At 42.9% G+C, this 27,793-nt stretch overlaps 1 protein-coding gene across 1 annotated transcript; it reads right to left on the bottom strand.

The window, feature by feature from the left end:
* Positions 1-10,961: 10,961 nt before the first annotated feature.
* LOC139376298 (sirtuin 6) lies at positions 10,962-21,950 on the bottom strand. The gene is made up of 8 exons (XM_071118674.1): positions 21,738-21,950; positions 21,157-21,284; positions 19,852-20,034; positions 18,932-18,991; positions 17,668-17,763; positions 17,434-17,514; positions 14,323-14,446; positions 10,962-13,483 (listed from the first exon to the last, which is right to left on the bottom strand). Exons 1-8 carry the CDS (start codon positions 21,801-21,803, stop codon positions 13,070-13,072), a joined length of 1,152 nt encoding a protein of 383 aa, XP_070974775.1. The 5' UTR covers positions 21,804-21,950; the 3' UTR covers positions 10,962-13,069.
* Between the last annotated feature and the right edge of the window lie 5,843 nt (positions 21,951-27,793).

Here is a 27,793-nt window from a genome sequence, read left to right as displayed (position 1 = left end):
CTACACTATCGCAAATGCAATCTCAACCACGCAGATACGGAGCTCCTTCCTAACCAACACCACTGACTTCCTACTCAATCACTAGGCTACTGTAGCACCACCAGCTCTAATACACTTGATTCAGCTAATTAGGGTCTTGATCAGTGGGTGATGAGTTAAAACACATTGTTAGCTCCCCAGGACCAGGGTTGGTGGCCACTGCCTTAGAGAACCGTACTGCTATGTATTAAACAGTTGATGGGATCAACTGATCCTCTGTACCCAACCTGAAATCAGAGCCATAAGTAGGACATTTTACAAAAATGTGTTTACCTCCATTTAGTATGATATGTAAATGTTACGTTACATAACAGATCATACTAAATGGAGGGACACAAAGAAATGTCCCAAATCATATGAATTGCCCTGAGGCTAGGTTGCTGAACCCTAATAGGTGGGGTAATGCATTATAGATATCATGTAATATATTGATTTACTGAATAATGTGGCTATTGAACAATATTCACCTACTTTTTTTTACTTACTTGACTTAGAATTTATTTTCATAGAATTTCTTATTTAAGTTTCATTGACAAACTCAATAAAAAAAAGTATTATTAAAAATGATTCCCTTACACTGCATCAGTCTGTAGGACATGTTTGTTTTCCATGTAGTCATGGGAAAGGTGTAAATGTAGTTATTTTATAAAGACGTGTATTTGTATTTATGTATTTGTTTACGAAGCAGAGCTGTGATTTGCCTAATGTCCCTATAATACAGACAAGCAGAGAAAAACAATGTGGTTGACAGGGATAACTTGGGTGCTTCTCAGTGTGTTTTTTTATTCAATTACATTTTTTATTTCACCTTTATTTAACCAGGGAGGCTAGTTGAGAACAAGTTCTCATTTGCAACTGCGACCTGGCTAAGATGAAGCAAAGCAGTTCGACACATACAACAACAGAGTTACACATGGAATAAACAAACATACAATCAATAATACAGTAGAAAAATCTATATACCCCATGTGCAAATGAGGTAGGATAAGAGAGGTAAGGCAATGAATAGGCCATGGTGGCGAGGTAGTTACAATATAGCAATTAAACACTGGAATGGTGGAATGTGCAGAAGATGAAGGCAAACAACAGTTCAAGGCAGGCAGGGGTTGATAATCCAGAGTTGAGGGCAACGGTACAGGACGGCAGGCAGGCTCAGGGTCAGGCAGAGAGGTAAGGCATGCAGACTCAAAGTCAAAACCAGGCGGGCAAGAAACAAATAGACTGGGGAAAAGCAGGAGCTGAGACAAAACGCTGGTTGTCTTGACAAACAAGACGAACTGGCAACAGACAAACAGAGAACACAGGTATAAGTACCCAGGGGATAATGAGGAAGATGGGCGACACCTGGAGGGGGGTGGAGACAAGCACAAGGACAGGTGAAACAGATCAGGGCGTAACAAGAACACAACGAGAGAATATCAAAAGCAGAAGATTTCAAAAGCGCACAATGATACCATAGCCTCAAAACAATTACATCCACAGTTGATTTCAGAATGCAATAATTCATCAACCTGCTGTACTGCACATATTGCAACTCGAGCACTGTGAATAGAGATGAAAGGATTTCAGAGCTCAGCCAGGTTTGTCAAAGTATTATTATTGAAGGCCAACCATCACTGCTATTCACTTATTTATTTATCTATCTATATCTAGCCTTCATTAGGTCAGGTACAGATTTTATATATATCTTATATATATATATATACAGTACCAGACAAAAGTTTGGACACACCTACTGATTCAAGGGTTTCTCTTTATTTTGACTATTTTCTACATTGTAGAATAATAGTGAAGACATCAAATCTATTAAATAACACATATGTAATCATGTAGAAAGCAAAAAAGTGTTAAAAATCCCCAATATGTTTAAGATTCTTCAAAGTAGCCACCCTTTGCCACGATTACAGCTTTGCACACTCTTGGCATTCTCTCAACCAGCTTCACCTGGAATGCTTTTCCAACAGTCTTGAAGGACTTCCCACATATGCTGAGCACTTGTTGGCTGCTTTTCCTTCACTCATGGGCCAACTCATCCCAAACCATCTCAATTGGACTGAGGTCGGGTGATTGTGGAGGCCAGGTCATCTTATGCAGCACTCCATCACTCTCCTTCTTGGCCATATAGCCCTTTACACAGCCTGGAGGTGTGTTGGGTCATTTTCCTGTTGAAAAACAAATGGAAATCCCACTTACCAGTCCTTACCAGATGGGATGGCGTATCGCTGCAGAATGCTGTGGTAGCCATGCTGATTGTGTGCATTGAATTCTAAATATATCACTGACAGTGTCACCAGCAATGCATCCCCACACAATCACACCTCCTCCTCCATTCTTCGTGGTGGGAACCACACATGCAGAGATCCTCAATTCACCTACTCTGCATCTCACAAAGACACGGCGGTTGGAACCAAAAATCACAAATTGAGATTCATCAGACCAAAGGAAAGATTCCCACTGGTCTAATGTCCATTGCTCGTGTTTCTTGGCCCAAGCAAGACCCTTCTTCTTATTGGTGTCTTATAGTAGTGGTTTCTTTGCAGCAATTCAACCCTGAAGGCCTGATTCACGCAGTCTCCTCTGAACAGTTGATGTTGAGATGTGTCTGTTACTTGAACTCTGTGAAGCATTATTTCTGAAATTTCTGAGGCTGGTAACTCTAATGAACTTATCCTCTGCATCAGAGGTAACTCTGGGTCTTCCTTTCCAGTGGCGGTCCTCATGAGAGACAGTTTCATCATAGCGCTTGATGGTTTTTGCGACTGCACTTGAAGAAACTTTCAAACTTCTTGAACTTTTTCAGATTGACTGACCTTCATGTCTTAAAGTAATGATGGACTGTCGTTTCTCTTTGCTTATTTGAGCTGTTCTTGCCATAATATGGACTTGGTATTTTACCAAATAGGGCTATCTTCTGTATACCTCTACCTTGTCACAACACAGCTAACACATTAAGAAGGAAATTCCACAGATGAACTTTTAACAAGGCACACCTGTTAATTGAAATGCATTCCAGGTGACTACCTCATGAAGAGAAGGTCAAGAGTGTGCAAAGCTGTCAACAAGGCAAAGGGTGGCTACTTTGAAGAATCTCAAATAAAAAGTATATTTTGATTTGTTTAACACTTTTTTGGTTACTACAAGATTCCATTGGTGCTATTTCATAGTTTTGATGTCTTTATTATTATTCTACAATGTAGAACATAGTAAAAATAAAGAAAAACCCTGGAAGGAGTAGGTGTGTCCAAACTTTTGACTGGTACTGCATTTGAATGGCAATTCGAAACTGTGATTTATTTATTGCGATTTGATGTTCCAAATTGCTCACTACATGTCTTCTGCAAAGAGACAAAAGAGCATGAGAAAATGAGTTGCAGTCAGGGAAATAAAAGTGATGAAAGTTTGTTGGCTCACTATTTGAAAACATGTTTGCATTAATTAAAAAGAAGATTGAGAACAAGCTATAGGATGAAAAATCACTTAGCTTTTTTGGCTCAGGAACAGCCAGCCAACTAGCGCTAGCTAACGCTACCTACAGTCGCAAAAATATATACACTACATGACTAAAAGTATGTGGACAACTGCTCGTTGGACATCTCATTCCAAAATCATGGGCATTAATATGGAGTTGGTCTCTCCTTTGCTGCTATAACAACCTCTACTCTTCTGGGAAGGCTTCCACTAGATGTTGGGAAATTGCGCTGGCTTACTACAGTCGGTGTTCCAATTCATCCCAACGGTGTTCGATGGGGTTGTGGTCAGGGCTCTGTGCAGGCCAGTCAAGTTCTTGTAATAACAGGGAAGGGCCTTCCCCAAACTGTTGCCACAAAGTTGGAAGCACAGAATTGTCTAGAATGTCATTGTATAATGTAGCATTAAGAATTCCCTTCACTGGAACTGAGGGGCCTAGTCCGAACCATGAAAAACATTCCCAGACCTTTATTCTTCCTCTGCCAAACTTTACAGTTGGCACTATGTATTGGGCCAGGCAGCGTTCTCCTGGCATCCACCAAACCCAGATTTGTCCGTCGGACTGCCAGATGGTGAAGTGTGATTCATCACTCTAAAGAAAGTGTTTCCACTGCTCCAGAGTCCAATGGCGGCGAGCTTTACACCACTGCAGCCGACGCTTGGCATTGCACATGGTTATCTTAGGCTTGAGTGCGGCTGCTCGGCAATGGAAACCCATTTCATGAAGCTCCCGCCAAACAGTTCCGTTGCTGACGTTGCTTCCAGAGGCAGTTTGGAACTCGGTAGTGAGTGTTGCAACCGAGGACAGACAATTTTTGCGCTCTTCAGCACTAGGCGGTCCCGTTCTGTGAGCTTGTGTGGCCCACCACTTTGCGGCTGAGCCGTTGTTGCTCCTAGACATTTCCACTTCACAATAAAAGCACTTACAGTTGACCGGGCAGCTCTACCAGGGCAGAAATTTGATTAACTGACTTGTTGGAAAGGTGGTATCCTATGATAGTGCCACATTGAAAGTCACTGAGCTCGTCAGTACAGGACAATCTACTGCCAATGTTTGTCTATGGAGATTGCATGGCTGTGTGCTTGATTTTATACACCTGTCAGCAACGGGTGTGGCTGAAATAGCCAAATCCATTAATTTGACGTGGTGTCCACATAAACTCAGCAAAAAAAAAAAACTCCTTCTCACTGTCAACTGCGTTTATTTTCAGCAAACTTAACATGTGTAAATGTTTGTATGAACATAACAAGATTCAACAACTGACACATAAACTGAACAAGTTCCATAGACATGTGACTAACAGAAATTGAATAATGTGTCACTGAACAAAGGAGGGGTCAAAATCAAAAGTAACAGTCAGTATCTGGTGCATTTCGCTACACTCGCATTAACATCTGCTAACCATGTGTATGTGACAAATAAAATTTGATTTGGTGTGGCCACCAGCTGCATTAAGTACTGCAGTGCATCTCCCCCTCATCGACTGCACCAGATTTGCCATTTCTTGCTGTGAGATGTTACCCCATTCCTCCACCAAGGCACCTGCAAGTTCCCGGACATTTCTGGGGGGGAATGGCCCTTGCCCTCACCCTCTGATCCAACAGACGTGCTAGCCCTCACCCTTCGTCCCATACGTGCTCAATGGGATTGAGATCCGGGCTCTTCACTGGCCATAGCAGAACACTGACATCCCTGTCTTGCAAGAAATCACGCACAGAACGAGAAATACGGTTGGTGGCATTGTCATGCTGGAGGGTCATGTCAGGGTACCACATGAGGGAGGAGGATGTCTTCCCTGTAACACACAGCGTTGAGATTGTCTGCAATGAAAACAAGCTCAGTGGTCAGGGCTCTGTGCAGGCCAGTCATGCTGTGACACACCACCCCAGACCATGACGGACCCTCCACCTCCAAATCGATCACGCTCCAGAATACAGGCCTCGGTGTAACGCTCATTCCTTCGACGATAAACGCGAATCCGACCATCACCCCTGGTGAGACAAAACCGCGACTCTTCAGTGAAGAGCACTTTTTGCCAGTCCTGTCTGGTCCAGCGAGAGTGGGTTTGTGCCCATAGGCAACGTTGTTAACAGCGATTTCTGGTGAGGACTTGCCTTACAACAGGCCTATAAGCCCTCAGTCCATCCTCAGTCTATTGCGGACAGTCTGAGCACTGATGGAGGTATTGTGCGTTCCTGGTGTAACTTGGGCAGTTGTTGTTGCCATCCTGTACCTGTCCTTGCAGGTGTGATGTACATGTCCTCCAGGTGTGATGTTCGGATGTACCGATCCTGTGCAGGTGTTGTTACACGTGGTCTGTCACTGCGAGGATGATCAGCTGTCCGTCGTGTCTCCCTGTAGCGCTGTCTTAGGCGCCTCACAGTATGGACATTGCAATTTATTGCCCTGGCCACATCTGCAGTCCTCATTCCTCCTTGCAGCATGCCTAAGGCACGTTCACGCAGATGAGCAGGGACCCTGGGCATCTTTCTTTGGTGTTTTTTCAGAGTCAGTAGAAAGGCCTCTTTAGTGTCCTAAGTTTTCATAACTGTGACCTTAATTGCCTACCATCTGTAAGCTGTTAGTGTCTTAATGACCATTCCACAGGTGCATGTTCATTAATTGTTTATGGTTCATTGAACAAGCATGGGAAACAGTGTTTAAACGCTGTGCAATGACGATCTGTGAAGGTATTTGGATTTTTACTAATTATCTTTGAAAGAAAGTGTCCTGAAAAAGGGACGATTCCTTTTTTGCTGAGTTTACTTCTGTCTATTTACAAATCGATACTTGGAGTCACATGTCAATATAATATCGTCCAAACATAATATTGCGATATGTACCTATATTCACTTTTTTCCCCACATCACTAGTAGAAAGCACCAAGATCAAATCACGGTCCACAGCTCTAGGGGACTGAGAGAGGAGGATATCTACCTTCAATCTAGTCCAATATTAAAACCAACAGCATCAGGCTGAGGAGGGGGAGATTAAAAGTGATGTGAGACGTGAGTTACCCCCACGCAATGTAGAGCGCTTTCAGTTTGAGAAAAGCATAAAGCATATAAATGATAACATAACTGACATTACTGATGATGATAATCATCAATACATTATCATTATGCTGATTTGATTCAATGCATTTTTATCACATTATCTTGAATATGCATTTTTATACATTAAAATGAACTGTATATGTTTATTTTTCTGCACCAGTAATAGCAGCAGAGCACGAATGATAAGGTTGTGGTGGTTTGTCAGATAATCGTAGCCTTTTTTATTCCAACCAGAAAAAGGCATGTACTTGTGATAAAAACAGCAATTGAAACATAGGGTATTTTCAGAAGAACTGTGGTAAAGATGATTGCACTGAACTAGAATGCTAAGTGTGTCTGTGTGGGTATAACCATTATTATCAAGTCAAGAGAAGAGTGGCATCCTATGTCTGGAGAGATGAAGGTTGTTTCAGGAAATAAACACCACTTACAGTAAAGAAGAGGTTAAACAATGACGCACATATTTAACAATGTAAAATGAGGTTTATCCTCAGGGAAACACGTTTTAGAGGAAATAAAATAATATTACAATAATATTATCCATAGGGTACATATATTATAGCCTAACAAAAACCCATTTAAGAGGCCCTGCGCCACTAGCTGTTGCTGGTCTGAAATGGTCGGCATTCGAAGGCCATTTGAATGCAACAAAAATGGAAAAATGTAGTATGTACAGTATATGTAAATGTATAAGTATTAAGTAATGTATTTGTGTAATGTAAATGTTTATATAATGAAAATGTAAATGTTATATACAATTAATGGAGATCAGAGCTGTCCATTCAGCAGCACCACCACCACAGGGGCTTAACATTTCAGGACCCTGGACAGCTCCTTCTGCCCAATATCTTCAAACAGTAGGGAACTGCAGTGGTTACCAACCAACCATGGTCCTAAAGAACTACAGAGTGTGCAGGCTTTTGTTTCATCCCAACACTAACACAAGTGACATAACTTCTATATTTATGAACAAGTCGAATCAACACGATAAGTTGAATCAGGTTTGGGGTTCAGCAGGTGAGACAACACTTTCAAGACAAAGGTAAACAGAAACCATATTATATGCCTAATATGTGTTCTGAAGATGTATTCTGCATACACAGATGATGTGATGTGCAGTCAAGCAAACACTCCTCTAAACTCTAATTCCACAACACACCTCATCTTCAGCCTCGTCTTCAGCCTCATTTGCTTATCTGCTGAGGTTACCATGACGCCAGCAGAGAGGGTCTGTATTGACTTGGGCCTTATCGTGTAGTGCTGCCACCTGTGACTAATGTTTATGAACTATGAATCATACATAACACAAAATGGAAACAGAGCGGTAGTGGGAGCATCATGCATTCACTTGTATTTCATACTAGTTAACATGTAATTTAAAAGCATAAATTAGAAAGTTATCTGATGGGTAGTATTTGTGTGATGATTACATGTCAATATTTCACCACATCGCAGTCAGACCTCACTGGCTGGCAAGTATTGTGTAAATTGATTTGTGTTTGAAAGCCCCACATCGACTCCCTTAAAGCAATAAACAGCCACTCTATAAACAGCCACTCTACGTCTCTGCTACTGCACTGAAATCGCCTGAAAACAACAGCAGCTGTGTGAAGTAGCCATGGCAACGTCCTATATCCACACTGCCCTAGACAATGACACATTCCCTATCAAATCACACTGTGTCTACTTCCTGGACCAGAATGAGCTGAAGTGCTTTTCTCTATATGGGGAATGAAAAAGCACTTAAATCTATAACCTGCATGGTGAACCAACTAAATAGGCTTTCAGAAGCTCTACTCTCTCTAGGGAGAAGATATGGAGTACGGTTTTGCTTGTGGTAAATATTGAAAAAGAAGGGGGTCTTTCATGCTTTTCACTGGGCCTAGGAAGACTGGAGGAAATTATGCAATCACACTGAGAAATGTATTATCTAATTAAGCAACTGTTATTCCACACAGGTGGTGATACCTGATAGAGACAAAACTATACGGCAGAAATGTCAAGATAAGTTATCAATCAATCTAATCTATTCATAAATCCCTTTTTACAGTAGCACATGTCACAAAGTGGTTATACAGAAACCCAGCCTAAAACCCCAAAGAGCAAGCAATACCAAAGAGTTCAAATACATTGCTCAGAGACTCAATTATTTGGAGGATGGGCTTGTGGTTGGGGTTGAGGAAGACAGGGCGGGAACTCCAGTTATCAAGGGCCACAAATTCTGTTGGTTTTGATTCATCCCTGGCACTAAATTGATCAACGAATGGTAAGATAAGGATGAAGCAGACACTTCATCCCTCGTGGATCAAAGCTAAGATCCCAGCTTTAATCTACATCCGGTCTAACACTATTTTTGCACAGAGTAATATAAGCCACTTCAATTGTGTAACCATCTCTTCTTCTCTAGCTCACAGTAGTAGCCTCACACAGTTAACTGATTGTGTCTCCACTCGCACTGGCCTTCCGTCTGTCATTGTCAGTTTGGCACGTGGATATGCACAATCGCCTGGTACGGCAACTGCTCCACCCACAACCGTAAGGCTCTCCAGAGGGTAGTGAGGTCTGCACAACGCATCACCAGGGGCAAACTACCTTCCCTCCAGGACACCTACACCACCCGATGTCACAGGAAGGCCATAAAGATCATCAAGGACAACAACCACCCGAGCCATTGCCTGTTTACCCCGCTATCATCCAGAAGGCGAGGTCAGTACAGGTGCATCAAAGCTGGGACCGAGAGACTGAAAAACAGCTTCTATCTCATGGCACATACCATCTTTACCACGGACATTGACTTCGTAATGGCTTCGGATTGTCGCCCGACACGTGCGGTACCAGTTATGGCAGCCTCAGCTTCATTGATCTGGACTATGGGTACGACGTCGCAATCCTGGCCAAGATCTTGGACATCATACACCTTGCCCTTTTGATCATGAATAAGGAGAGCCAGCCACTCAGCCTCTGATCAGCTGCGACAAAACTAAGATCCTGTCCTTCAGTGACTTCGAACCCCCTCCAACCAGCCCTGTTGTGGACACCCACCAGGTCTGCGTTGTTCCTAAGTTCTGCTACCTTGGAAGCAAATTAACAACTGACTGCAAGAGCAAAGCTGACATCCACCTACGAATTCTGCCAGGCAGCCTTAACCATGGCCAGTCCAAACATCCTCTGGAAACAACAAAACCCTCACCTAGACCCTCACCTTAGACCTCACACGTTGTCTAGACGCCGCAGACATGTCGCGACCACATCCCAAACTATATGACTAACCCCGTCTCCTCCCTAGTCAGATCGTTCCGACACTGACTGTTCAGTCACCTGGTCAGATCAAACCCACCTCTGGAGCTTGCCCTTATCCTCAAAGAGCCATCCACCAACTGGCCACACCCAAGAGGAAGACGGATAGCCAGATGGTCCGATCAGTCGGAGGACAACCGTGGAGTGGAGATCCATTTGTCAAGGCGCTAAGCTCCAAAGACGGTGGATATTGCTTGTCCCCCAGATGCTAACTCTAGCAGGCTTGTAACTGTGTGTGCATGTTGCGCATGGCTAGTCGAACTCTTCATTGAGACAATGCTGAAACATAAATCCATGGGTCAGTGGCACGTTCTAATTTTTGCTGAAATCAACATGAAAGAAAAGTTCTTGCAAATTCAGCAGGCTATGGTGTGAAATAGGCTAGAAGGGCCATTAATTGTATTACGTATCGTTAATGCCATCTTTGATGTGGCTTTGTTGTGCTTCAATGCACAAGCACCTCCTTCCCCACCTGCTAATAAAAATATTTTGATAAAGTCATACAAGTTTTACTGTGCGTAAACTTTCAAATGCATCCTGTCATGACTTAATGTGATAGCTATTTTAACTACTTATTAATAAAACATTTGATAAATAAAATATTATTAATTTTACTCAAATGAAGGGGATGATGCAATCTTTGCGAGGGAGGGAATCTGATTTCATTGATACTCAACTAGCGGCTCAGTCATTTCATTCAGGGAAAGTGGATTTGGCCTTGAATTAGCCTGCCCCATAGCAGGGTAGTTCTGAAGGATTCATTGCCATAGAAATGTACCTCACTAAAAGGTAAGCCACTTTCATATGACCGGTTATCCCAAGTTGAACTCCGTTGAACAAAGTTACCTCGCCAACTCTTCAAATCTGCTTCGTAGTATGGGGCTCTGGTGTCTCTAGTCTCTAACAAACCTAGACACTTCCCCTGAATATGATCAGGTCAGATGGGTGTAAGCAGTGTCCCCTCACACAAACGGAGTACATGCATTTACCACAAGGGCCCTGGGTTTGCCGAGCAGAACACTTGAGCTAAATGGACCAAGCACAAACCATACAGAAAAACTAGGACATCACTCACACAAACACATCTCTCAGATTGTCGCTGTGTGTCTATCAAGTGTTTATTACAAAACATCTGTAAAAAAAAGGTACAGAAATAAACAATGTTGCAACAAACTACATAATTATTTCTAAATAAAAGTTCAAGAGAAAGTCAACTAGGACAGATGGCTTGAAAGTGACAAGAAGCAGAGTATACAATAACAAAAAAACTTCCTGTCATAGTATTCCCATGACAGGAAGGAGTTACTGAGTTGCGAGGCGAAACAATTCTAGAATGGCTGTACAAAATTAGACTGCATTAGAAATCCCAGTGTAATGCCCATCACTAAACGAAGTGTCCGTACTCCAAATAAACAGTAAAGTGTCTAACAAAACACAGATGTGATCATGTATGCTAGCTCTATGGCAAAATCACTTACTTTTTACCATTTCACACCACCTGCCTTCAATTTACACCCGTTAGCCCCCTCTGCAAGACACCATGTCGTAGTGCTCTACTACAGAGTTCTAAACGGGTGCTTGACCCATATCTCACTTAGCGGTGTTTGAAATGTAATAAATATTATATACCATTTAGCAGAGGCTTTTATCCAACGCGACTTACAGTCATGCATGCATAAGTATTAAGTATGGGTGATTGTGTGGCCTTGCTCTGGCACTTCTAGTGTACATGTCTTTCATGGTCAGATTACTATTATATTCAAGGATCTTCTTTCCCTTCTCTATATCTGTATTGCTGAGAAATGTTCACTAGAGAGCCGCACTACTGCTGGTTCTCCCTGTTACTTAAATCAAGCCTTCCCTACCTCAGAGGTATACAGTAACAGTCAAACGCTTGTACAATAATAGTGAAGACATCAAAACTATGGAATAACACACATGGAATCATGTAGTAACTGAAAAACACAAAATATAAATATTCATAAACAAACTTATTTCCAGGGACCTTCAATGCTGCAGCCATTTTTTGGTACCTTTGCACAATCTTGGCATTCTCTCAACCAGCCTCATGAGGAAGTCACTTGGAATGCATTTCAATTAACAGGTGTGCCTTCTTAAAAGTGAATTTGTTGAATTTCTTTCCTTCTTAATTTGTTTGAGGCAATCTGTTGCGTTGGGCTAGAATACAGAAGATGTCTTTCACCAAATAGGACTAAGTCCATATTATGGCAAGAACAGCTCAAATAAGCAAAGAGAAACGACAGTCCATCATTACTTTAAGACATGAAGATCAGTCAAACCGGAAAATGTCGAACTTTGAAAGTTTCTTCAAATGCAGTCGCAAAAACCATCAAGCACTTTGATGAAACTGGCTCTCATGAGGAAGTTACCTCTGATGCAGAGGATAAGTTCATTAGAGTTACCAGCCTCACAAATTGCAGCCCAAATAAATGCTTCACAGAGTTCTAGTAACAGACACCTCTCAACGTCAACTGTTCAGAGGAGACTCCGTGAATCAGGCATTCATGGTCAAATTGCTGCAAAGAAACCAATACCAAAGGACACCAATAAAAAGAGACTTGCTTGGGCTAAGAAACACAAGCAATGGACATTAGACCAGTGGAAATCTGTCCTTTGGTCTGATGAGTCAAAATTTGATATTTTTGTACTTAGTGGGACTTTCATTTGTTTTTCAACAGGACAATGACCCAACACACCTCCAGGCTGAGTAAGGGCTATTTGACCAAGAAAGAGAGTGATGGAGTGCTGCATTAGATGGCCTGGCCTCCTCAATCACCCAACTTCAAGATTATTGGAGAATCATTCCAAGCTGGTTGAGAGAATGCCAAGAGTGTGCAAAATTGTCAAGGCAAAGGGTGGCTACTTTGAAGAAACAAAAATATAAAATATTTTGATTTGTTTAAAACCTTTTTGGTTACTACATGACTCCATATGTGTTATTTCATAGATGTATTCACTACTATTCTACAATGTAGAAAATAGCAAAAATAAAGAAAAACCCTTGAATGAGTAGGTGTGTCCAAACGTTGGACTGGTACTGTACATTCTGACTTACACAGACCTTTCTGCATTGGTCCCAGGCAGCATTGTTCTAGGTCAGTGTGTATAAGAACTGATTAAGGGACAATACTAAGACACTACTGGCTTATTCTTCACTCTGTTGGGCTCTTGGGGGCTGTCTGAACTGTCAGAGGGAGAGGGTTGGGGAGTTGGACCCCTCGTTCTGGTCTCCACCTCTGGACAGGTCCTGGTTCTGTGTTTGGACTGGGATAGGGCTAGAGTCAGTACAGGCCTGCAGGTCTTTCTCATGCTCTTCTGTTGTTTGTTCTGCCCTCTCTTTCTTTACTGCAATCTTCTCTTCATCCTCCTCTTCCTTCTTTGGTTCTCCTAGTCTTTTCCTACCCTCCCTTTTAGCCTCTTTCTTCACACCCTTCTTTACTTCCTTCTTTGTAGCGATGGCAGGAAGTGGTTTCTGGTCAGGGGTGGAGCTCTCGCAGACGGTGGGCCCGTCCCACTTTGGAATGTCCAATCCCAGCAGCTCCATCAGCTGGCTCATGACCTCGTCCACATAACCGTTGATACGCAGGTGCGCGTGTTTGTCCTGCCAGACAGAAAGGAACATGAGCTTGAGACCTCGACCAGTAACAACCTAGTACCTACCACGTCAGTGTTTGCAAAACACAAACGACAGAAGGGCCAGGATAGGAGTATATACTTACCATGTGATGTAACCTGATCCAAAAAACAGCCGGCCCTCCAATGAGAACCGTCAGCTGCAAAAATTTTACTTGTCCACCTTTAAGGGCGAAACCACCCAGACAAGTGCAGGACTACACATCAAGACACTACTGCATCTTACTTATGCCTTTGTATTCCTTACAGAACATAGGCCATCATTGAATTGCCTCTAAACTTTCTACAGGTCCTGCAGTAGGATTAGCTGAGAGAATGTGTTGAGTCATTAATCAAGTATGATCTCACTGAACACATTGGCTGAATTATTCATGCAGCTGGGTTTCTATTGTTAGCTCGAACCTTCTGTGGAACACCAGACCTTAGAATTACACGGTTCTATGTGACAATAAGAAACTTCTGAAGATAACAGGCTGTAAACATCCGAGAGCTAGTTGATTTGAACTGCGCAAACAATCATTTGTGGAAATCGGCCAATATTGTGTTCATGTTCGCAGCTCATGTTTAATAGGATACAGCGTGATTGAGTTAATTACACGTAAGTTGAGGTTTGTGTGCGTGTCCGTTTAGTGGTGCACAGATTGTTGTGTGTGTGTGTATCAAATCGTTTTATTTGTCACATACATGTTTAGCAGATGTTCTTGCAGGTGTAGCGAAATGCTTGTATATGTGAGTGAGTGTGTGCGTTACTCATGTGTTTTTTAAGTTGGAGTTTGTATGTGTGTGCGTGTGGTTTGCGAGACTCACATGTTTGGTGGGCTGAAGGTTGACGATGACCACCTTGCCCCCCTTGCGTTTGGTGAAGAGGGGCAGGTCTCCGCTGGGCTTGATCTGCAGAGAGGTACCCAGGGTCAGCGCCAGGTCGGCCCGTCTAGACAGAGAAACACCACAAAACTACATTACCCATAATCGTTACCTACAAACAACCAGGTCCACCACCATAGAACCTGCTATATACAGTGCATTCGGAAATTATTCAGACCCCTTGACTTTTTCCACATTTTGTAAATTTACATCCTTTACATCCTAAAATTAATTAAAACAGCTTTTTCTTCCCCAGTCTACACACAAACCCCATAATTACAAAGCAAAAACTGGTTAAATTGTTGTTGTAAATTTATAAATACAAATAAACTGAAATATCACATTTACATAAGTATTCAGACCCTTTACTCAGTACTTGTTTTAGTATCTTTGGCAGACATTACAGCCTCAAGTCCTCTTTGGCACACCTGTATTTGGGGAATTTTCCTATTCTTCTCTTTAGATCCTCTCAAGGTTGGATGGGGAGTGTCACTGCACAGCTATTTTCAGGTCTCTCCAGAGATGTCCGATCAGGTTCAAGTCCAGGCACTGATTGGGCCACTCAGGGACATTGAGACTTTCAGGCCAAATAGTTCAATCTTGGTTTCGTCAGACCAGACAATCTTGTTTCTCATGGTCTGAGAGTCCTTTAGGTGCCTTTTGGAAAACTCCATGCTGGCTGTCATGTGCCTTTTTACTGAGGAGTGGCTTCCATCGGGCCACTCTACCATAAAATACCTGATTGGTGGAGTGCTGCAGAGACGGTGGTCCTTCTGAAAGGTTCTCCCATCTCCACAGAGGAAATCTGGAGCTCTGTCAGTGACCATCAGGTTCTTGGTCACCTCCCAGACCAAGGCTCTTCTCCCCCGATTGCTTTGTTTGGCCGGGTGGCCAGCATTAGGAAGCGTCTTCGTGGTTCCAAACTTCTTCCATTTAAGAATGACGGAGGCCACTGTGTTCTTAGGGACCTTCAATGCTGCAGCCATTTTTTGGTACCTTTCCCCAGATCTGTGCCTCGACACAATCCTGTCTCGGAGCTCTACGGACAATTCCTTCAACCTCATTGCTTGGTTGTTGCTCTGACATGCACTGTCGACTGTAGGACTTTATCTAGACAGGTGTGTGCCTTTCCAAATCATGTCCAATCAATTGAATTTACCACAGGTGGACTCCAATCACGTTGTAGAAACAGCTCAAGGATGATCAATGGAAACAGGATGCACCTGATATCAATTGAGCCTCATAGCAAAGAGCCCAAATACACATCTAAATAAGGTATTTCTGTTTTTCATCAATTTGCAAAAATGTCTAATACCTGTTTTCGCTTTGTCATTATGGGGTATTGTGTGTAGATTGATGAGGAAAATGTTTTATTTAATCCATTTTAGAATAAGGCTTTAATGTAACAAAATGTGGAATAAGTCAAGGGGCCTGAATACTTTCTTAATGCACTGAACACTGTGTTAAGTTGTTTTAATGTCACATGTACAAGAAAAGTGAACTACTGTTTGTGCAAGCTCTAAACCCAAAAACGCAGTATCAATAATGCAGTAATACTAAAAATAACACAAGGCAGAACAAAAACACACAAAGGGACTAAGAACACACCCCTGTGGGGGACCCCGTGTTGAGGGTCAGCATGGCGGAGGTGATGTTGCCTACCCTCACCACCAGTCCATTATCCAGTTGCAGAGGGAGGTGTTCAGACCCAGACACTGTGTTCCCACAAAAAGATGTCGGCACTGAGCAAATTTCAGGTCTGCTGACTGCAAACTCGAATGTTGTGAAGATTCTGTGCAACTTCCTGCGCACGTTCACTGTGGACACTGAGGCTGTACCCGCTTTAAGTTACCATTTTAACAGTGGCCAAGTAGGCTACTGTGGCTATTTGATCCTAATGTAGGCCTACCAGAGTGACCTACCTTCAAAAACAACGGAGAAAATGCATCCCATAACATTTTAACACGGAAATAGCTGTTCTATCATTCAGCCTTGTTAGGTTCTAAATGAACCAAGTAAAAACTCACAGACAATTATTAAAGCTCAAACCAAGTTGATTCACCCAATGTGTCAGACAGCTGAACAGACAAAGACATGGTTCCACCAGCACAAGTATATATATTATATACTCTAGGTGAAGTCTCATCCTTCCCTCTAAACATTACAGCTTTATTGCTAGGCAGCAAGTTAAGTGATGTGGGTAATAAACTGTTCCTTCTCCCTTACGGTGACCTAACCTCGGCCCCCATTCTTCACAAATCCACAGCTCTCCACCCTTATCAGTGACCGCAACCATGTGATTTCCTTTACTCAGTACATTCCAAGCCCCTGGCTCAAATCCAACCTTACTTGACTCCACCATATGCATTCCTCCTACAGATAACCATTCACTTCTGATGTAACAACCAGACTGCTGGCCTTCTCCTTTCCATAGGATACCTGATGTCTAACAATATTTTAGAAGTCAGAACCCATCAGTCTACAGTAGCAGCCAATGTGTGTTGTAGGCCTTAATTTCACGAGACTTTTGAAAAAAAAACATGCAGGGCTTGACATTAACCTGTTTATCCACTTGTCCTTCAGATAAGTAGGTGACTAAAAATGTTGTTGTTCGATGCAAGACACCACTTTCCAAAATAAAATTCATTATTATTCCCATATCATTATTACAGAAAATCGGACAAATTATGCTACCCTCTGCCTATTTGCTACTTAGCCTTCCTCAAAAGATAGGTCAGGGCCAACAAGGATCTGTAACAGACAATTGTTCTAATCTAAATCATTTCAGTCTAATTATGTAAGTGTAATGTGTGTGTGCGCGCATAATTGTAGATTTAATGAAGAGGAGAAAGGTCATCCATTAAAGGGGATTACGTTGGGAATTAGTTGACCCAGAAATGGAGCGGTGGTTTGCACATCAATAGATAGAGGCATACACAAGACTGTGCCGCCATATAACAGGGTTACCTAACGTTCTGACCTACAGGGCCAACAGAAATACACTTACTTATTTAAGGAGGTGCTCTGCTTTTGTTCTCTATCTTTTTCTCTTACCTGCTAGCTTCTTCGGCTCTGTTGAGGTCTTTTTCAGGCAGAGCTTCCTCCCAGTCCAGTATGGTACTGATGAGCTTCCCCCTGTGTGAACACACACACTTTAGGGTAATTTCTTAGCAGACACCTGGCTATGTACTGATACAGCGTGATGATCTGATATCTTATTAGTGTATTTCCCTGAAATACCAAGACGGTGAAGCTGGATGAGTAATCCCCAGTGTGTGCGTGTGTTACCTGCAGGACCTGAGTCCTCTTCCCCGGACCTCCTCACAGTATTTTCCAGTGGGTTTCAGCCCCATCACACCAATCACCTTTTCCCGCACATACTGCCTGAAAAACCACACATCCATCAGAACCTGTGATGCCTTTCACATTGACTTACTGGTGAAGAACCTTCGGTGAGGCAGTGCCATATAATTCAGTATTAGAACTCTGATGGACAGTTATCAACACAGATCAGCGAACAAACACATTTCAAAGAGTTTAAAGAGCGTGTGAGGTGGCTGATGTATATACTTTGCTGTTGTCATGCCCGTGTAGGGCAGTACAGATGGTGGCTGAAGGCTAGATAAGTGATTCCTATTAGTATGTTGCTGGAATGGATTTCCCCTGCTTACAAGCCAGCCTCCCTTGCCCAAGTTGCCTCAGGTTGTTAACATATGGAAAGTGAGAAGTCTGTCTATTCTTGTTTATTTTTGTGGAATTGACAGTTGAAGTAGGGAAACAGTGTTGGCAGATTTAGATTAGAATTTAGATTAGAATTAGCATCAATGCCTCCCGAGTGGGGCAGCGGATCTAAGGCACTGCTTCGCAGTGCTAGAGGCATCATTAGAGACCAGGGTTCGATCCCAGGCTGTGCCGCAGCCGGCTGCGACCGGGAGACCCATGAGGCGGCACACAATTGACCCAGCGTTGTCCGGGTTAGGGGAGGGTTTGGCCGGCTGGGATATCCTTGTCTCATCACACTCTAGCGACTCCTTGTGGTGGCCCGGGTGCCTGCAAGCTGACTTCGGTCGCCAGCTGTACGTTGTTTCCTCCGACACATTGGTGCGGCTGGCTTCCGGGTTAAGTGAGCAGTGTTGTCAAGAAGCAGTGCGGCTTGGCGGGGTCGTGTTTTGGCGGACGCATGGCGCTCCATCTTCACCTTTCCCTAAGTCCGTACGGGGGTTGCAGCAATGGTACAAGACTGTAACTACCAATTGGATATCAAGAAATTGGGAAGAAAAAAAGCAGTAAAAATAAGACTTAGCATCAATTGAAAACAGTGCAGGGTTAATCAATCTGGCTTTTATATGATGTATGTGTGTACGTGTGACAAAGAGAGAGGGTTCAGTATGAATTAACCAGTTGAGGGCACACAAAATAACACTTTTTGTTCAAGATGGGCTGAACTGTGTTTCGCTATGCTTTCATTCTAATGTGAAGCGCATAACATTTATATTCTTTTGAATTCGTTGTGTGTGACATCTTTCACTAAGAGTGGTTTGAACAGACGTACTTGCCACACTTCCCACACTCCTCCACGAACATGTTCCCATGCAACTCAGAGAGCAGATTTCTGAATCAGAGAGAGAAAGAGACTGCTTATTTAACATAAGTATGTAGTGACAAACAATTTATATGAATGTAAATGAGTGTTGAAGCAACGCACATTGGCTCCCCGGACTATCTGTATTGTGTCCCGCCAACCCCTCTTTTACGCTCTTGCTACTCTGTTTATCATCTATGCATAGTGACTTTAACTATACCTACATGTACGTATTGCATCAATTAGCCCGACTAACCGGTGCCTGTACATAGCCTCGCTACTGTTACAGCCTTGCTACTGTATATAGCCTCGCTACTGTTATTTTCACTGTTGTTTTTATTTCTTTACTTATCTATTGTTCACTTAATACCTATTTTTTACTTACAAATTGCAATGTTGGTTAGGGCCTGTAAGTAAGCATTTCACTCTAAGGTCTACACCTGCTGTATTCGGCACACATGACAAATAAACTATGATTTGAACAGAGTACTTTAGTTTTGCATTTCCTTCCCAACTGAATACCATATAGATTGGAATAATGGTATTCTCCTGCTAATCTATTGAATCATATTGATTTCACTCTAGCTGTAGCCGTTCCAATTCTATGAAATCCTATTCACAAGAGAGACCAGGGCTTATTCAAAGAGTCTTTAGAATAGGAGTCATGATCTAGAATCAGGTCCCTCCTGTCCATAGAATCTTATTATTTATGATCTAAAAGACAAAACTGATCCTAGATCTGCATTTATTCTCTGAGACACTTGATAAATACGGGTCCTGGTCAGAGAATGATTGTAGTGTTTCATTGGGATAGTATAGCAGGTTTCATATTTTATTTAACCATGAAAAACCCATTGAGATACAGAGTCTATTCTGCAAAGGAGTGTTACCTGGGGAAGCCGGAGCGGACGTGGATGCCGTCCACATTCTGGCTGATGAGGTATTTGAGGTAGCTGGCTCTCTGCAGCCCCAGCAGGGCCATGTGAGTGAGGCTGGGCCGAGCTTCCTCGAATGTGGTGTCAAAGTGGGGAGACTCGCCCCTCTCCTCCATTGTCCACACTCCTTTGGGACCCCTGAGAGAGGGAGACAGCATAGAAGTGTGAGAGGTGTGTACAAACGCACGCACACTCACATCTAAGGTTATGACAGGGCAACATACAAGACAGACTGTCAAGCAATCTCTCCACATCTCTGTAGTAAGGTGTGGCATCTGTTGTGGTAGCTGCCGGGCTTCAAAAGGCAAGAGATGCATTTCTATGCAAGAGGAAGAGCGAGACATACTGAGAATACAGAATGAAGGCCATAGCATTCCCCTCTCTCCCATTCTCTTTTAACTGACACAGCCCCCGCTCTCTCACCTCTGACTGTGTGACTTATCGTCTGCTCAGACCAGATCAAAGCTACTCAGCCATTTGGTAAGACAGTCATTAGGCTTGAGGATTACGTCAGCCAGGTATTATGTACTTATCTTTTAGAGAAAAGGGCCGCTGGACACGAAGAGCAATGAAAGTCTGCAAACTGGCTTTAGGGGGGAACGTTTCCTTTTTATGCCTAGGTTTTTCAGTAATGGACCATTAATTAAATTCAAGGACAAACAGACAGGCAGGCAGACAAACCAGCATGACAGAAGGCTGATTAATTAAATATGAATGTAAAGTCCTCTAGTCCTTTTCCGCACAGCAGCAATGGGGAAAAGGGAAAACCCGTGAAGACACAAGCAGAGACCAAGAGAATAAGAATTACATTGTAATGACAAGTAATATAAAATAAAACGTTGGAAAGTTGGTGTGAAAGTCAACATCACAGAGATCCAGCCAACACTACGGTACATTCATTGCTCTGGTAATAGAGCTAGCCTATACTGCCCCCCTCTGCTGATACCACAGTACTGCAGCCAAATAAGAGGATGGCGTTGACTCACATTTCCTATATTCTTACTTGAATCGTTTAAAATGCATCATTCATGATTCCATTTCTTGAGCGAGAAAAAGACACTGATCCAATTCAAGTAGGTTCATTGAACATGACGAGCCTTTACTAATAATACATTTCTAAACTGGCCAAATCCTCTGTGTCAGTTCAGCATAGCCATGAACCAAGCTTTTTACAACCAAGGAGAGGTGGAGGAGAGTGTGCTTCTTTAGCCTATGGCGATGCGCTCTGAGTGGTTGAGCGGTACATGGTAATGGGCTTACCTGAAGTCAGGTATGCCTGAAGAGGTGCTGATGCCTGCCCCAGAGTGGACCACCAGGTACTGGGACTCCCTAATCAGCTGGGCCAGAGCCTCCACCTTCCCCTTTAACTCTTCTTTACTGTCAAACGACTGGGAGAGAGTAGGGATGGGGAGATAACGGGGGCAGAGATGAGGGGAAAGTGAAGGGGGGATGAAGATGAGAGGATGGGGTGGGAAGAGTAAGAAAGAAGGGAGAGAGTGTAGAGGGTAGTGTTGGTGTAGGGCAGGTTTGACTCATCTATTTCAGTGGGGTGCCCGGTGCAGTGTGTGGAGAACACGGCAAAACGTGCCAAAAGGACTAGGGCACCAGCAACAACAACGTAATGGTAGGGGAAACACTACACTGGCGTTCATGTTAGCCTTGGTGTGTAACAGAGATATAATAGTATTAGCTAGCTAGTTTTGAACTACCTGTATATTGGCAGTATTGGATATTGTGCTGCGGTAGTAGGTAAACTTCTGGCTAGACTAGAGGGAATCCTCGAAAAGCTTTGTAGCTACTAGTAACTTAGCTAGCTAGCTAACACCTGCCTGTGTGTTTACCTCGGGGAGCCCGCAAACACCTTTGTCCGCATATGTAGACAGTCCAGCGGCGTAGTTTACAGACATTACTGCAGCTCCTCAACAAAAACTCAGAAATATACCTCAATGCTCTCGTAAATATTCTCGTTCAACGCAATGAGCTTTTGTTTCTTTCTGAAAACCAGCCCACCTGCTCGTTGTTGAGACCCCGCTTGGTGACGTCATCTATAAGGGACGATTCTACTTAAAATGACTGATGAGTTATTTGGCTTGGCTGTAGTGCAGATAGAACAATGAGACAGAAAATTCACCGGATGTATAAATGTGAAGCATCCGGTTGGTGTTTCCACTCACTACCAAATATGGTGATGAGAGGAAGCCAAGTGGCTGCACGGTAGGCATTCTTCGAGTATTTCCGGTACTTCCAGGCGGGCAATTTTGAAACGAGTAGGACTTCAGCTACCGAGTTCAAGCAAAATTAACGAGTGGGACATCCGACTTAGTGAATGAGTTGTTGGTGTGTGAGAAGTTTGGAAGTCTGACAGCCGAAATGGCGGCGAGTAGTAAGGAACGAAATGGAGAAAAGGTTCCAGTTGTGCTGGAATGCTAACAATATGGGTGTCAGTTCTGATTATATGGAGCGAGAGGATGAGGGTCAAGGACTGGAATGGTCTGTAGTGGAAAGACATATGAAGAAGAGAGATCATGATACTGAAAGCAGTGTAGCATCTAGTAAAGACACCATAAAGAGGGCCAAGGTAGGAAGCAATAGTAATAATGTGTTGGAGTGGAAAGAGGTGATGGTGTTTGACGAGAGCACAGGGCCTCATTTACACCCGATCTGACTAACCAATGCTGTTGAGAAAGAGATATGTGAAGTCAAATTAGCCCGGTTCATTGGAAATGGTAGATTGTTAATATTTTGAGGTAGCTAGGATCAGCAAGGGAAGATTCTGCAAATGGAAAAGCGTAATGGGAAGAAGAATAAAAGCCATGTCCCTGGTGCTTATGCTAGGTTGAAGGGAGTCATCACTGGGGTCCCAATATCTATGTCCATATATGATATTAAAGGAAATGTGTCGGGAGGCAGAGTGATTGAGGCCAAAAGTTGATCAGTAGGAAAGAGGGTCAAAGAAATGAAAGCTTATCAGTGCTGCTGAGGTTTGAGAAGGTTTTGCCTGGAAAAGTTCCTTAGTTTCAATGTCAGAGAATTTGTCCCATCTCCATTGCAGTGTTTTAAATGCCAAACCTACATGTACATACTACCTCAATATGCCTGACTAACAGGTCAGCCTTATAGCCTTGCTACTCTTTTTTCAAATGTCTTTCTACTGTTGTTTTATTTCTTTACTTACCTACACACACACACACACACACACATACCTTTTTTTGGCACCATTAGTTAGAGCCTGTAAGTAAGCATTTCACTGTAAGGTTTACACCTGTTGTATTCGGCGCACGTGACAAATAAACTTTGATTTTGATTTGAAACAATGGGACATGTACAGTGCATTAGGAAAGTATTCAGACCCCTTGACTTTTTCTACATTTTGTTACGTTACAGCCTTATTCTAAAATCTTAATCAATCTACACACAATACCCCATATTGACAAAGTGAAAACTGGTTTTTAGATATTTTTGCAAATGTATTACCTTATTACATAAGTATTCAGACCCTTTGCTATGAGACTCCAAATTGAGCAAAGGTGCATCCTGTTTCTATTGATCATCCTTGAGATGTTTCTACAATTTGATTGAAGTCGACCTGTAGTAAATTGAATTGATTGGACATGATTTGGAAAGGCACACACCTGTCTATATAAGGTCCCACAAGACCAAGCTATGAGGTTGAAGGAATTGTCCGTAGAGCTCTGAGACAGGATTTTGTCGAGGCACAGATCTGGGGAAGGGTACCAAAAATGTCTGCAGCATTGAAGGTACCCAAGAACACAGCGGCCTCCATCATTCTTAAATGGAAGAAGTTTGGAACGACCAAGACTTCCTAGAGCTGTCCGCCTGGCCAAATTGAGCATTCGGGGTCAGGGAGGTGACCAAGAACCCAATGGTCACTCTAACAGAGCTCCAGATTTCTTCTGTGGAGATGGGAGAACCTTTCAGAAGGACAACCATCTCTGCAGCACTCCACCAATCAGGCCTTTATGGTAGAGTGGCCAGACGGAAGCCACTCCTCAGTAAAAAGCACATGACAGCCCGCTTGGAGTTTGCCAAAAGGCAAATTCTCTGGTCTGGTGAAAACAAGATTGAACTCTTTGGCCTGAATGCCAAGCGTCACATCTGGAGGAAATCTGGCACCATCCCTACCTTGAAGCATGGTGGTGGCAGCATCATGCTGTGGGGATGTTTTTCAGCAGCAGGGACTGGGGGGCTAGTCAGGATCAAGGGAGAGATGAACGGAGCAAAGTACAGAGAGATCCTTGATGAAAACCTGCTCTAGAGCTTTCTGGACCACAGACTGGGGAAACAGTTCACCGTTCAACAGGACAACGACCCTAAGCACACAGCCAAGACAACGCAGGAGTGGCTTCGGGACAAGTCCCTGAGTGGCCCAGCCAGAGCCCAGACTTGAACCCGATCGAACATCTCTGGAGAGACCTGAAAATAGCTGTGCAGTAATGCTCCCCATTCAACCTGGCAGAGCTTGAGAGGATCTGCAGAGAAGAATGGGAGAAACTCCCCAAATACAGGTGTGCCAAGCTTGTAGCATCATACCCAAGAAGGCTGTAATCGCTGCCAAAGGTCCTTCAACAAAGTACAGAGTAAAGGGTCTGAATACTTATGTAAATGTTATATTTCCATTTGATATTTTTAATACATTTGCAAAAAAAAAAAAAAAAATGTTTTTGCTTTGTCATTATGCAGTTTGATGAGGGGAAAAATTTAACAAAATGTGGAAAAAGTCAAGATATTCAGTGTAAAGAAAAGATGTGCCAAGTGTGGAGGGGAACATGATTACGGTGAATGTGGAAGCAATGTGAAGGTCAAGTGCTGTAATTGTGGGGGAGAACATACTGCAGCATTTGGTGGATGGAAGGTGCAGAGAGAGGCTCAGAGTTATAGAATCATTCATGATGTATCATATGCAGAGGCTTTAAGACAGATTGGGGGAACTACAGTGCGGAATGATAGAGCTTCCATGGCTGCTCCTGTACTAAGACCTAATTTCGGGGCTGTTGCTTCTTCTGGTCCTGGCATGGTTTCAAGACCAGAAATGCTACGCTCATGAATGTGCTGTGTCAAAGGACACTTTATTAGTGAATAAAGTTAATTTCATAGCTTTCATTGGTAAGGTTATCAACACGACTTGGGTTGTGGGAAGCAGAAATGCCAGGTTGAAGGTTATTGTGGATACGGCAAAATAGTTATTGGGGGTAACAGATGTTACTGTTTAAATGGTTGTAGACATGCTGAATAATCCTAAGGGTGGATTGTTTCAGCATGATATAGATGATAGATAACTAATTTTCTCATCGATGAAACATTTGATCTCAATACAGTTTTCTGAAATATTGAAGTGCAAGGGCGAATTGAGTTATTGCACAGGCGCACTTCACAGAGTAGTTCGCTTAACGAAAATATGCAATACATGCTACACTTGGCTCTGCCCACCTTCTTGCTTGTTCTGCACACTATAATTAATTTGCGCCCATTGAAAACAAGAGGCTGTGGTCTATCTTGGGTTAGTTATAAAAATCTTTGGCTGTAGTTTCTACTTTCACAGTTCATATTTCCCTTACTTTGGCTTGAGTATATACATTTATGATGGTATAAAGGTCAACCATTTTGGTCAGGGAGTTGGTCAACCATGGTTTGACAGTGATGTGATAAGATATTTACACTGAAGAAAAATGCAACATGCAACCATTTCAAAGATTTTACTGAGTTACAGATCATATAATTGAAATAAATTGATTAGGCCCTAATCTATGGATTTCACGACTTGGAATACAGATATTGATCTATTGGTCACAGATACCTTTACAAAAAAAGTCAGGGGGGTGGATCAGAAAACCAGTCAGTATCTAGTGTAACAACCATTTGCCTCATGCAGCACGACACATCTCCTTCGTATAGTTGATCAGGCCATTAATTGTGGCCTGTGGAATGTTGTCCCACTCCTCTTCATGGCTTTGCGAAGTTGCTGGATATTAGCGGGAACTGGAACACGCTGACTTACATGTCGATCCAGAGCATCCCAAACATGCTCAATGGGTCACATGTCTGGTGAGTATGCAGGCCATGGAAAAGTGAGCGGAGGTCGGGTTGTCTTCTGAGAATTCGTAGTCGAGTGAGTAAACACCCACTGCCATCCATTATATTGGCCAACATGCAATCATTGGAAAATAAAATAGATGACCTACGATCAAGATTATACAACCAACGCGACATTAAAAACTGTAATATCTTATGTTTCACCGAGTCGTGGCTGAACGACGACACAGATAATATAGAGCTGGTGGGATTTTCCATGCACAGGCAGGACAGAGAAGCTACATCTGGTAAGACTAGGGGCGAGGTATTGCTCGCCTGAGGTAGAGTACCTTATGATAAGCCACACTATCTACCAAGAGAGTTCATCTATATTATTCGTAGCCATCTATTTACCACCACAAACCAATGCTGGCACTAAGACAGCACTCAACCAGCTGTATAAGGCCATAACCAAACACGAAAATTCTCATCCAGAAGTGGCGCTCCTAGTGGTCGGAGACTTTAATGCAGGCAAACTTAAATCCGTTTGACCTCATTTCTACCAACATGTGTAACCAGAGGGAAAAAATGTCTAGACCACCTTCACCCCACACACAGAGACGCTTACAAATGGATTACCAGGACAGATGGATTACCAGGACATGTACTCAAAGCAACTGGCAAGTGTCTTCACTGACATTTTCAACCTCTCCCTGAAATACCTACATGTTTCAAGCAGACTCCCATAGTGTATTCGGCGCATGTGACAAATAAAGTTTGATTTGGAAGAACTGGGACATTTTCAGCTTCCAGGAATTGTGTACAAATCCTTGCGATATGGGGCCGTGCATTATCATGCTGAAACATGAAGTGATGGCGGCAGATGAATGGCACGACAATGGGCCTCAGGATCTCGTCAGGGTATCTATGTGTATTCAAATTGCGATCGATAAAATGCAATTGTGTTCGATGTCCGTAGCTTATGCCTGCCAATACCATAACCCCACCATCGGGCATTCTGTTCACAACATTGACATCAGTAAACTGCTCGCCCACACGACGCCATCTGCCCGGTAGTTGAAACCAGAATTAATCCGTGAAGAGAACACTTGTCCAGTGTGCCAGTGGCCATCGAAGGTGAGCATTTGTCCACTGAAGTCAATTAGGACTCCAAACTGCAGTCAGGTCAAAACCCTGGTGAGGACGAGCACGCAGTGAGCTTCCCTGCAACGGTTTCTGAGTTTGTGCAGAAATTCTTCAGATGTGCAAACATGGGTGATCTGGCAGGTGAACAAGTCGAATGTGGAGGTCCTGTGCTGACGTGAAAAAAAAATAAAAGCAACATGTTAAGTGCCGGTCCCGTGTTTCTGGAGCTGAAATAAAAGATCCCAGAAATGTTCCATACGGAGCAAAATGTTGTTTAGGAGTATTTCTGTAATAAAGCTTTTTTGTGGGGGAAAAAAAACATTCTAATTGGCTACGCCCCTGCCCAGTTGTGAAATCCATAGATTAGGGCCTAATTGATTTCAATTGACTGATTTCCTTATTTGAACTGTAACACAGAATCTTTTAAATTGTTCCAAGTTGGATTTATATTTTTGTTCAGTACGTGAGAATATTTTTGGTTGACAAATCTTTACATAATTTCTGATATCACCTTTTATTTTCTCGCTGACCAATATGGCTGCCATTTTCAACCCTTTCTGGAACTTTTGAGTTTGACAATTACTTCTGTAGGCTGTCTATGGTTGATGCACTATCGACAGCACACACCATTGTTACACTACAATCAACTTTTGCATTGTTGTAAAAACAATTGTGATGTATACTGCCCATTTCAATTGGGTGTAGGAGGAAGAAAATACCA

The sequence above is a fragment of the Oncorhynchus clarkii genome, chromosome 20 (assembly GCF_045791955.1).
Source record: "Oncorhynchus clarkii lewisi isolate Uvic-CL-2024 chromosome 20, UVic_Ocla_1.0, whole genome shotgun sequence".
Classification (NCBI taxonomy): domain Eukaryota; kingdom Metazoa; phylum Chordata; class Actinopteri; order Salmoniformes; family Salmonidae; genus Oncorhynchus; species Oncorhynchus clarkii.
The sequence above is the reverse complement of the archived record's forward strand: the minus strand, read 5'-3'. Positions and strand labels throughout refer to the sequence as shown.